The following is a 13,209-nucleotide window of genomic DNA, read 5'->3' as shown; positions in this document are numbered from 1 at the left end:
TGTACACACACAGACACTGATGTACACACACACACACACACTGATGTACACACACAGACCGATGTACACACACAGACTGATGTGCACACACACAGTCTGATGTACACACACAGACTGATGTACACACACTGATGTACACACAGACAGACCGATGTACACACACAGACTGATGTACACAGACTGATGTACCGACACAGACTGATGTACACACACAGACTGATGTGCACACACACAGACTGATGTACACACACAAACAGACTGATGTACACACACACAGACTGATGTACACACACACAGACTGATGTACACACACACAGACTGATGTACACACACAGATGTACACACACAGGCTGATGTACACACACAGACTGATGTACACACACTGATGTACACACACAGACTGATGTACACACACACAGACTGATGTGCACACACAGACTGATGTGCGCACACACAGACTGATGTACGCACACACAGACTGATGTACACACACACAAACAGACTGATGTACACACACAGAGACTGATGTACACACACAGAGACTGATGTACACACACACACAGACTGATGTACACACACAGACTGATGTGCGCACACACAGACTGATGTGCGCACACACAGACTGATGTGCGCACACACAGACTGATGTGCGCACACACAGACTGATGTGCGCACACACAGACTGATGTACACACACAAACAGACTGATGTACACACACAAACAGACTGATGTACACACACAGACTGATGTACACACACACAGACTGATGTACACACACACATGTACACACACTTATGTACACACACAGACTGATGTACACACACTGATGTACACACACAGACTGATGTACACACACACAGACTGATGTGCACACACAGACTGATGTGCGCACACAGACTGATGTGCGCACACACAGACTGATGTACACACACACAGACTGATGTACACACACACAGACTGATGTACACACACACAGACTGATGTACACACACAGACTGATGTACACACAGACTGATGTACACACACACAGACTGATGTACACACACAAACAGACTGATGTACACACACAGAGACTGATGTACACACACACAGACTGATGTACACACACACAGACTGATGTACACACACACAGACTGATGTACACACAGAGACTGATGTACACACACAGACTGATGTGCACACACACAGACTGATGTACACACACACACAGACTGATGTACACACACAGACTGATGTACACACACACAGACTGATGTACACACACACACAGACTGATGTACACACACAGACTGATGTACACACACAGACTGACGTACGCACACACAGACTGACGTGCACACACACAGACTGATGTACACACACACAGACTGATGTACACACACAAACAGACTGATGTACACACACAAACAGACTGATGTACACACACAGACTGATGTGCGCACACACAGACTGATGTGCGCACACACAGACTGATGTACACACACACAGACTGATGTACACACACACACCGACTGACGTACACACACACATCGACTGACGTACACACACACACAGACTGACGTACACACACACAGACTAACGTACACACACAGAGACTGATGTGCACACACAGACTGATGTACACACACAGACTGATGTACACACACTGATGTACACACACAGACTGATGTACACACACAGACTGATGTACACACACTGATGTACACACACACAGACTGATGTACACACACACACAGACTGATGCACACACACAGACTGATGTGCACACACACAGACTGATGTACACACACACAAGACTGACGTGCACACACACAGACTGATGTACACACACAGACTGATGTACACACACACACAGACTCGTGTGCACACACAGACCGATGCACACACACAGACTGATGTGCACACACACAGACTGATGTGCACACACACAGACCGACGTACACACACAGACTGATGTACGCACACAGACTGATGCATCCCAACATCATTTACGATTCCATATCCCTGGCTGGCTATATATGAGATATCTAAATTATAACTTTGCATAAAAAGTACAAAGAGATTCACTAAGTTCCATCTTGCCACCACTCCCACTCGAATGACCTACTCTAATCGAACTCTTTGCTGCCCTTTGCCTAAAATCTCACAGATTGTTCTCATTCCCATGATTAAAATGTCTGCAGTAGATATGTGCAGTGAGACAGCACATACATTACATATCGGATCTGTGTAACCTCTCTCTGAAAGAGCCATCCACTTAGTCTCAAACTGCTGCCCTTTCCCCATAACCTTTTCACTTTATCTACTTAAAGCTTTTAGAGATTGTGCTCCAGCAGTTTCTGGCTACTCATCTGTGCTCTGACAATCCTCTGGATAAAACTATTTCCTCGAACGGTTTTGCTGTCCTTCCTGGAACCTGGGAATTACTGACAATGACACAACAGGAGGGAGCAGGAGGATGAGTAAATAGTGATCAAAGGATGGGGAGCAGTTCTCCCAGCCATTGCTTGAGGGACCCCTCAGTCTTGAGCCAGATCCTGCAGGAAGGTGCTGTGTCCAGTCAGGATCTGCAACTTGGCATTCCTAACCTCCGGCCAAAATCTAATCAGCCGCCTGTTACATTTCTGAGAAAGTGAGAAGAAAAGAAGTCTCTAGTGTCGTACATAACAAAGCTTGTCTTTGTATAGCGCCATTAACATTTGAAAATGTCCCAGAGCTCTTCAAGGAAGTGTCTTCTGTCAAAACGTAGTACTGAGCCACAGAAGGAGACATTAGAAAGGTTAATGGTACTTTAGAACTCAGAGTCCAGGCAGCTGAAGGTGTGGCCACTAATGGTGAAGTGATTAAGTTTTGCAGATGCACAAGAGGTCAGGCTGCCTCAAAGGGATGTGGTGATGGAAGAAGTTACAGCGATGGGGGAGTCATATGGTGATTGAGCAATTTGAACGTATGGATTTGATTTTATCATCAGTGATCCTTAACAAGGAGTTAATGTAGGGCAATGAGCAGAGGGGTGATGGGTGATCGGGACTTGACCCCGGTTAGAAGACAGGCAAGAGGAGTTTAGATGAGCTTAAGTTTACAGACAATGGAAGATGGCCTGGGGAACGTTGGAATAGCAAAGTCTGGTAGTAACAAAAGTATAGAAGGTGAGCGTTTTAGCAGTACCTGGGCTGAGACAGTGGCAGAGATAGGCACTGTCATGAAGCTGAAAGCAGATGATGATAATGAAGAGAGTACCTGATAAACTAACCATCTTTTTATTCAGAACCAGTGACTGCCAACTCTTACACACAGAGGAAAAGATGACTTCCAGTGGCATCAACCATCATGATTCAACTTTCACAGCCCTTGATCGCAGCTGAATGCATCTACTCTGCTTCTTAAAACATTATTGTGTTTCTCCTTTGTCTTCTTCTTGCCCTACCTCACCAACTTAATTTTACCCAACACGACAAGATGCGCTGGCTTCTCTCTCCTAAGCATGTGCCTAAAGAACTATAGTTGACTCTTGGTGGGCACCTGCAAACGTTCCTTCAGTGTGCCGCTTTCGTCAAAACTTCTTGATCAATTGTGTGCGCTGTCCAACTAATCATTGGCAAGTATCTCAGAAGCTACATCCCTGTTGGCTTTAAATGACTTTCCAATTCCAATTTGGATGGATTATTCAATGCAATATTACCGCATTGGGTTGCTCGTGCAATTGTTATTGGTCCCAGATTCCACTTTGCCACAACACCGTCAGGTGTTACTATGAGCAACTGCACATCCCTCGCAGATCCACAACACCAATCAGATCATTTTCTGCTAGATGGGGTGGGGAAGACCACACAGTCACGCTACATGTGCTCCGTTTAATTTGCTAACTAAATTATTAAATGAGCTTGGAGGCAAAGCTTTGTAAATTGGCTGTTTCTGTCAGGGGGAATGAATTCTTGACCAAGTTGAACATTTCCCGGCAAGAACATCTGCGTACCAACTGCGGATCGCACTTTCTGAATCCCAAGGCATTTCTGTGCGGCACGTAGAGCCCCATTGAAATATCAATTGGAACCAAAACAACAATGTGCCTACTGGAAAATTAAAGAGCTTGCATATTTTATAAAGATTCCACTATTGAGAGAGAGAGAGAGAGAGAGAGAGAGAGAGAGAATGTGTGTGTGAGAGAGAGAGACAGTGAGAGTGAGAGACAGAAAGAGAGAGATTGAGTGTGTGTGCGTGAGTGAGAGAGAGAGAGAGAGAGGCGGGGGGGGGGAGAGAGAGAGAGAGAGGCGGGGGGGGGGGGAGAGAGAGAGAGAGAGAGAGGGAGAGGGAGAGACAATATATGTAAGTAAATATCCATTGTATTTTTCTCATTCCCTGGATACCCTAAAGCCATTTTCTGAGACACATCCATGTAAGCTCACACAGCAACCACGTAGCACACAGCAAGATCCCACAGGCAGCAATGAGATAAATGACCAGATCCTTTGTTTTTAATGGTATCTGTTTAGGATGATCGGGGTTGACCAAGACACTGGGACAATACTCATATTGAGAGATGACTTGTGACTAGGCAAATAGAAGGAAGAGATACAGACCGAGACAGCTGTGGCCATAATGCACCAGGAAGTCAGCTCCAAGGGCTCTGGCTGTGAAATCATCCACGCAGCATGCTCCATAGGTTACATCACCCATTATCAGGGTGTCAGCTCCTGTGAACCTGCAAAACAAGCCAGAGAGTTACACGTCACACTGCCACTTCTCTGAGCTTCTGCTCAAAGTCCCTATAATCCTTATCAACAGGGAACTGCTTCAATCCCTGATACTTCATCATGGACAAGAACCGATGTGGCAGTTTTAATTCAGAGCAAAGTATCAGGGTCATTCAGTTCAGGAACAAGTCAAGAGACCATTCAGCCTCTCAATTCTGTTCTGTCATTGAATTGGCAGGTCATGACCAATCTGCACATCAATCTCAATTTTCCCACCTTAACCATCAACTCCCTTAACCAACAAAACATTACCAATCTGAATCTTTAAGATTACAGCTGGCTCCTATTCATCCATAGACTCATTATGGGTCAAGGAAGTTTGAGATTTCAACTATCCAAAGTGTAAAGAAGCACTTCCTGACTTCACCTCCGACTGGTTTAGCTTTAACTTGAGGATTACAGGAGACTGGGCTTTGATGGTGGGAGATGACTCACGAAGTGAATCATGGAACAGTTTTAAAATAGAGTGGGGAGTGTTGACCACCGGTACAGACAGCCACAAGCAGGAGGGAGGTGTGGAGAGAGCATGCATTAGAGTCAGACAACTGTACAGTATTACCTGGATGAAGGGTTGGAGATGTAGGGGTAAGAAGTGGAACTGAAGTGTCCCAGAGTCTGAGGAACAGGAGGAGGGAATTCAGCACCTCAATGTTCTCCCACCATTCAATTTAATCATGACCAACCTGTATCTTAATTCCATCCACTTGACTTTGTTAGCAATTGTGACCCACAAAAAGCTACTGGTTACAGATTTAAAATGATTAATTTAGCCAGCATCCCATTGTGTCTTGTAGGGGAAAGCTTGACACTTGAAGGAAAAAGCAGGAAAGTGGAGTTAAGGATTATCAGATCAGCCAAGCTGTCATTAAATGGTGGAGCAGACTCAATGGGCTGAATGGCCTGCTTCTTCCATTCCCACATCTTATGGTCTTAACCAGCCTTCACATGAAGAAGTGTTTGCTAACTTCTCTCCTGAACGAACAACTCTGATTTTAAAGTTCTGTCACCCCTGTTCCACATCTCCTCCACCAGGGGAAAGTGTTCCTCTCCATCCACCCTACCAAGGACTTTCAAAATCCTAAAAATCACAATCGAATCACCCCTGATTCAATATTCCAGTATCGCTCTGATACTCCAGCAAATATATAGGGACGGGACAGACTAGGCAGCAACTTGTGCACAAGGGCAAGAATTTTGAAGGTAATTGGGATTGTCGGAGGGCAGGTGCAACAGAGGTCAGCAAAGAGATGAGAGGTGTTGTGGGAAAAGAAAACCTGAAAGAACCACAGATGCTGTAAGTCAGAAATAAAACAGAAATTGCTGGAGAAGCTCAGCAGGTCTGGCAATATCTGTGGAGAGAAATCAGAGTTAATGTTTTGAGTCAAGTGACCCTTCCTCAGAACTCTGGTATATTGGTATTATGGATTGGGTGGTGTTATGAGGTGGAATACTGGTTGACTGTCTTCACGTAATGAACACACAAGTGTGATTTACAGGCTGCAACCAGATCAAAGGGTTCTTTCCCAAGTTCAGCTTTAAGGTCACACCATGTGAACTCTTAAAAACGCCTCCTCTTTAAAAACACCCGAGCTACAAATCTTCTACCAAACTTTGGTCTACTCTTTTCTGCAAAAATAAGACAAAGTTGAGATGCAAATCAATATTTGCTAGAAATTTGTGATAACCACCCCATATCGGTTGATATGGACGTAGGACCTTGGATAGTCAGCAGGACCCGTTGGAATATAGGAGCACAAAGACGCCATTCAATCCCACTAACCACCCCCCCCAACCATTCAACTAAATCATGGCTGATGATTTATTGCAAGCCAATATTCCATACTATCCCCATATTCTTAAACTCTTTAATGCTTAGAAATTCACAGATCTCCATCTTGAATCTATTCAATAACTGAGCTTCCATGGACCCCAGTGACAGAGTTCACCCCAATCCCTGAACGAAGAAATCCTTTCTCACCTCAGTCCTGAACTCCTACCTCTCATACTGAGACTGTGTCCCCTGGATCTACGAAAGCCCCTTCCCCTTCCACCCACCACCCCGATTTCCTGCCTCTCCTGCGTCAAGCTCTAGAATGATTGTGCATGTGGTCACCATATATTCTTCTGAACTCTTGGTCTCCTCAATCTGTCCTCACAGGATAATCTCAGCCTGCTGGAGTTTAGTCTGGGGGGCCCTTCTGTGGCTAATACACCATTCCATAGGCAAGAAAACTGGACACAATACTCCCGAGGTGAAAGTGAGGGCTGCAGATGCTGAGATCAGAGTCAAGATTAGAGTGGTGTTGGAAAAGCACAGCAGGTCAGGCAGCATCCGAGGACTAGGAAAATCAACATTTTGGGCAGGAGCCCAAAATCAGGGATACTCCCGAGACAATCCCACCAAAGCTCGATACAACTGCAGCAAGATCTCTTCAGCCTTTCATTCCAGAGATTGTGCAAAGGGAGCTCAGGAATGACAGTGCAAATTGCTCTCTAAAAGCTTCTTTCTCAACAATTTGGGAGAGGACAGAGGCTGCAAGACAAGGTCACTCTGAACTACTTCACATTGACCATGTTTAAATGCTACAGTCATTATTATGCTGAGAAGGTCACACCAAATATGCGGAGTGTGATTTACATATGGTAATTGAGCTAATTAGCAGCTGGACCTTGCCCTGAATTCAGAAATAATAGTTAGAGCTGTCTTTCTGAAGCTGCATTGCTTGTCCATGTATTTGTTAAGGGATGATACTACTGGCTAAAGAAGCACATTGTTTATCCTGAGGATGGCCATTGAGCATTGCCCAGCCAACGTGTGGCAGACAAATCCTGGAGTGAAACCCCACCCAACTCCAACAGACATCCCTTCAATAACCTCAGCGAAACATGCCCCTTCCTGAACCACAGGGGTGCACTCCCCTGAGAGAGGAGCCTAGGCCTGATTCAAACATGGGTTCCTTGGGAGGGTGTCCTCCTGACCAGGCTCTGCATCCATAAAGCAAAAGCTCCTTCACCCAGTTTCAAGTTTTGAACACTTTTTCAATAGCTGACTCTTCCATCGGTGCACTTTTAAACACGAAGACCCATTTAGAAATATATGGTGGGAAAGAAAATCAGACACTGGTATAGATCTAGGAGTTTGTAATCCTCATCCCTGTTCCCTAGCCTCACATCTCTATCTCTCTCTGTCATCCCATCCAGCTCCACAAATTCTGATATATTGGTTCTGCTCTATATTTCAGGCCTCTTGCACATCACAGATTTTAAGAGTGGCGGTTGTGCCTTTAGCTGACTGGACTCTCACTTCTCCAATTCCTTTCTACGCCTCCTCCTGCTTCCTTTACGACATTGTTTGAAACATACCTCCCAGATCATGCTCAACATCAGATTTCACTTGACAATGCTCTTGTCAGGCCATTTCATGACATTTAAGGCAACGTCCTGCAGGTTTGGCATTCACCACAAACTGGCCCCAAAAAGACAATCACTCAAAGTCGTTGAGCGTACGGTGGTCACTACTGTCGGCAAGGAATTCCTGGCACCTGACCGGCATGCATGTGGCTACAAAGTGTGGGTGTAACACCACCATGCACAGGGATGACATTATCGTACACTATGTTGTATATGTCTACAGCACACAAGGCTACGGGCCAAGTACCGGACAATAGGATTAGAATACATGGAAGCTTGATGATCACTGCAGACACGATGGGTTGAAGGACCTATTTCCATGCTGTCATCAACATAGACCACCCCAGTCTACAAACCTACAAATAAAAATGGGCCCAAATCATTTGTGCTTGAGAGTATGTTGAAACATTGATGAGAACAGCAAACCAAATCATGTTGCATTCTTGGTTAATCATTGTCTTTACACACCTGTATTTTACAAAATTACTGTTGATTATGATTAGATTCCCTACAGCGTGGAAACAGGCCCTTTGGCCCAACCAGTCCACACCGACCCTCCGAAGAGTAACCTACCCAGGTTCATTTTCCTCTGACTAATGCACCTAACATTATGTGCAGTTTAGCATGGCCAATTCACCTGACCTACACATCTTTGGACTGTGAGAGGAAACCCACGCAGACACAGGGAGAATGTGCAAACTCCACATAGACAGTTGCCTGAGGCTGGAATCAAACCTGGGACCCTGGCGCTGTACATTCCTCTTTAAATTAATCTTCCACCTCAGGTCTAGTATACTGAATAAAAAGGTATCTGGTATTGGTCAGTGGGTCAACCAGCTAAAAACTCCACTGCCCATTATCAAACTGGACCAGCCTTCTCTTGGCCCACTGTCTGTATCTTTATTAGGTAAGGCCCAGCCTTTTATTTGTCTATGGGATGTGGAAGTCGCTGGTTTGGCAAGCATTTATTATTGCCTGTTCCTAACTGCCTCTTGTACGGAGTAGTTTAGTAGGGCCATTTCAGAGGGCAATTAAGAGTAGGTCCGGAGTCACAAGTAGGCCAGAGCAGTGAGATGATACTATGGCTTTTAGAGGTGTATTTTGTTCTTTTATTTCTGAGGACAGATTGAGATAGAGGTGTAGAACAGTCTATTCCAAGTCAACAAAGTAAACAGCTTGTCAGACCTTGGAGTTATTTTTTGAAAGTCAGAACAATAGAAGCAGCATGAATGGATGGAGTCAGGCTCCCACTGAACCAGGGTTTTAGTTTAGTTTTCAGCAGTTCTTGGGGTTTTAAAGCTGCTACACACCTCTCCTACTTCAGTAAAACACTTGAGCTCTCCCCCTCTGCCAGAATTTTCTCTTAATGTTCTTTCCTCCTGGACTGGAGAATTGCATGTGATACAATCTATTTTATTGAATTTGCCTTTGCCAAGGGTGTTACTATATTGGAACTGCTGCTGTTTTGTAGTTAAATAATCTATTATCCTGTTAAATTTTACAACAAACTTAAAGTTAGACAATTCTTCTTTCTTTCCTTTGTATTTTAACTGCCGAGTGATAATAAAGTGTGTTTTGCTTAAAGCCGTGGAGCATAAACCATTGAATTACATCTGGAACACAGCACTTTATACTTGCCTCTAAATAAGAAATAGTTGGGTAACAGGCTAACTTATTGTTATGTTTGAAGGGGGTTTGGTCTGATCAATACCAGCCAGTAGGGACAATGTATTTCCCTCCCTAAAGGACACTAATAAATAAAGAATTTTTTTCCCCAGGACAATCAAAAATGATTACATGGTTGCTGTTACACTAACCTATAATTCCAGGCCTTTATTAATTTCAAATTTCGCCATCTTGAACCTGTGCTCCAGAGATTAGCCTGGTCTCTGGATTACTCGTCTAGTGATATTATCACTACACCATGGATTACAGAACAAAGATGGATACATGGAGTTAACAACAGGTCAGCTATATTTTAAATGAATGGTGGAAAAAGCTCAAAGGGTACATGTATGGAATGAGCTGTCAGACTCTTTGGCTGACTGGCCTTTTCCTGGTCCTGTGATTGTTACAAAACCAGCTTTCTCTCCATCTCAAGTCTGAGCTCACTGTGGGCCACTAGTGGCAGCCACTCAACACTGCAGCATGGGGAAAGAACTCAAGACTGGATGGGAGTCTTTCACCTTCACGCCCTTGCCCATTGTAGGGCCGCATGTTACATCTGAGATGTCCCTCGGGCCCTACATCCTGGATCTCAATATTAATGTTTACCAGAGTAGCAGATTTGTTCATCCTTGCTAAGCACGGATTACTGACTCCTGTTATAATTCCTAAAGCAAACTGCTTTCAGCTTCGCTTCAAAGTATTTACCAAAACTCTGCATTTTCCAGCTAAACATTTACAGTGCAAATAGGCAGCATTTTCTAGGTTGTGTATGTGTGTGTGTCTGGAATGGCTGTTAGATTACAATTATCCAACAGCCTGAAGGAGCTTTCCACTCCAGTAATGCTGAACTGAGGCAGACATACTAGCTGCTAACTTTCTGTTTCAGAAGTGCCTCACAGCAATTCAGTGTTGGAAGAAGAGAAAAGCACTGGCAGAACCAGAGAGGAAGAGATGAGGAGACCAGCAAAGAGTGAGAAAGGACACAATGAGAAAAAAAATAGAGGCAGATACGAAGAGGAAGAAGAGGCACCGAAACCGAGATATGGAAACAGATATAAACAGACAGGGAGTGAGCTAGAGGAAAGTGAGACAGTGATGGAAAGGCAGAGAGGTGAACAAAAAGAAAAAGAAAAGCTGAAAAGTGTATGATAAAGATGCAGATACAGATGACTGAGAGAAACACACATGGGAAGAAAAAGATGGAAAGAAAGGAAGGATGGAGAAAAGGAGAGGGAGAAATAAAGACACAAGACAGTACAGAGGAACAATTGAGCTCAGGAACAGGCCCTTCAGCCCACCATGTCTGTGCTGACCATCATCCATTCCAAATTAATCCCATGTGTCTGTACATGGTCTGTATCCCTCTATACCCTGCCTGTTCATGTTTCTATCTAAATGACTCTTAGATGTTGATATTGTATCTGCTTCTATCACCTCCTCAGCAGGTTGTTCCAGGCACCTACCACACTTTGTGTATAAAAAACTTTCCTCACACATCTCCTTTTAGCGTTCCCTCTCTTGCTGTAAACTTATGCCCCTAGTATTTCACACTTCCACCCTGGGAAACAGACTCTGACTACATATGGTATTCAAGCCTCTCATAACGTTATATACTTCTCTCAGGTCGCCCCTTTGCCTCTGATGCTCTAGTGAAAACAATCCAAGTTTGTCCAACCTTTCCTTACCACTAATCCACGCCAAACAAGCAACATCCAGGTAAATTTCTCCTGTACCCTCTCCAAAGCCTCCACATCCTTCCTGTAGTGTGGTGACCAGAAGTATATACAATACTCTAAACATAGTCTAACTAAAGCTTTATACAGCTGCAACATTTTCTACTCAATGCTCCAACCAAGCAAGCATGCCATATGCCTTCTTTACCACCTTATTCACTTGTGTTGCCACTTTCAGGAAGTTATGAATTTAAAACCCAAGGTCCTTCTGTATATCAATGCTCCTAAAGGTCCTGCCATTTACTGTGTATTTTCCTCTTGCATTTGACCTCCCAATCTTACACTTGACTGGATTAAACTCCATCTTCCATTTCTCTGCCCAACTTTCCAACTGAATGCTATCCTTTGATAACCTTCCTCACTATCCACAATGCAACCAATTTCTATTTCCTCTGCAAATCAGACCACCTACATTTTCATCCAAATCATTTATATACATCACAAACAACAAAGGTCCCAGCATGGATCCTTGTGAAATGGAACATACAGACAAAGAAATACAGACAAAGAAATGGGAGATACAGACAAAGAAAGACTGACAGGTGGACGAAGGGAGAGATCACATTGGAAAATTAAGAGATCGTGGAACCTAAGGAAGGAAAGAGAAGGGAAGAGAAAGAGGGAGAGAATTGAATGGAGGTGAATTTATTGTCACCTGTACTGAGGCACAGTGAAAATCTTTGTCTTGCGAGCAATACAGGCAGAGAAAGGGAGAGAAAGAGAAAGGGAGAGAAAGAGAGGGGGAGAGAAAGAGAGGGGGAGAGAAAGAGAGGGGGAGAGAAAGAGAGGGGGAGAGAAAGAGAGGGGGAGAGAGAGAGAGAGAGGGGGAGAGGGAGAGAGAGAGAGGGGGAGAGAGAGCTATAGAGACAAGCAAATACAGAAAACTAGAAATAAAAATAAATTTAAAGAGTTATAGAAGGAGGGAGAAATCAAAAAGATCAATCGAGACAGAAAAGTACAAAATGAAATAGAATAAGCAAAAGATATGAGCAACACAAACACTGAGAACCAATCAAATTGAACGGGAACACAGACAGCCCAGAGGCTTCGGAAAGCAACATCTCACAGTGTGTGAGATGGGGACTGAGTAAACTGTGAAACCTCTAATATGCAACCCATTACTCCACATCTCCAAAGTATTTACCCCCTTTCAATGTTACTATGTCGGTGACAGTGTTCACTCTGGCTGGTAACCCCCTAAGAACAGGTCATACCACCTGCCTGCACTCAGGAACACATTGACAGTGCTGAAGAATCTCAGGAACCTGGTTCTGAGAGCTTAGCACCTGGTTCACCCACAGCCACAGCCACAGAAAGCTGGGTCTGCTGTCACCAGAGATGTTTCTCAATTTGATGTGAACTGACATCACAGCTCAGCAACACACTGGGGCAGCAAAGGCAAGATGGCTATAATCAGCAGAATGCAGTATTATGGTAGGAGCTGCTGTGATTAGCTGATTGTTTAGAGTATTCAAAGTACCAACTGGCTTCAGAGTAATTTCACACTCAATCAATACCACCTTGGTGCTTTCTCATTTCCAAACTGTGCCCTATCACACACCTATATAACACACAAATACTACACAGCTCATGTATACTCTCAGTTAAAAAATCAAACCACAAATGCTGGGCTTCCACGTGA

At 44.1% G+C, this 13,209-nt stretch overlaps 1 protein-coding gene across 2 annotated transcripts in view; it reads right to left on the bottom strand.

Annotated features, from left to right (window-relative positions):
- Nucleotides 1-13,209, bottom strand: part of dph1 (diphthamide biosynthesis 1) — a 600,464-nt gene that overhangs the window by 364,896 nt on the left and 222,359 nt on the right. For both annotated transcript variants that reach the window (XM_072589988.1, XM_072589987.1), the window contains exon 4: nt 4,582-4,703. In XM_072589988.1, the coding sequence (XP_072446089.1) occupies nt 4,582-4,703 (122 nt within the window). The remainder of the gene's footprint in view (nt 1-4,581; nt 4,704-13,209) is intronic.

This window comes from Chiloscyllium punctatum, chromosome 19 (genome assembly GCF_047496795.1).
Source record: "Chiloscyllium punctatum isolate Juve2018m chromosome 19, sChiPun1.3, whole genome shotgun sequence".
NCBI lineage: Eukaryota > Metazoa > Chordata > Chondrichthyes > Orectolobiformes > Hemiscylliidae > Chiloscyllium > Chiloscyllium punctatum.
Note: the sequence above shows the minus strand (reverse complement) of the source record. Positions and strands in the feature narration are given on the sequence as shown.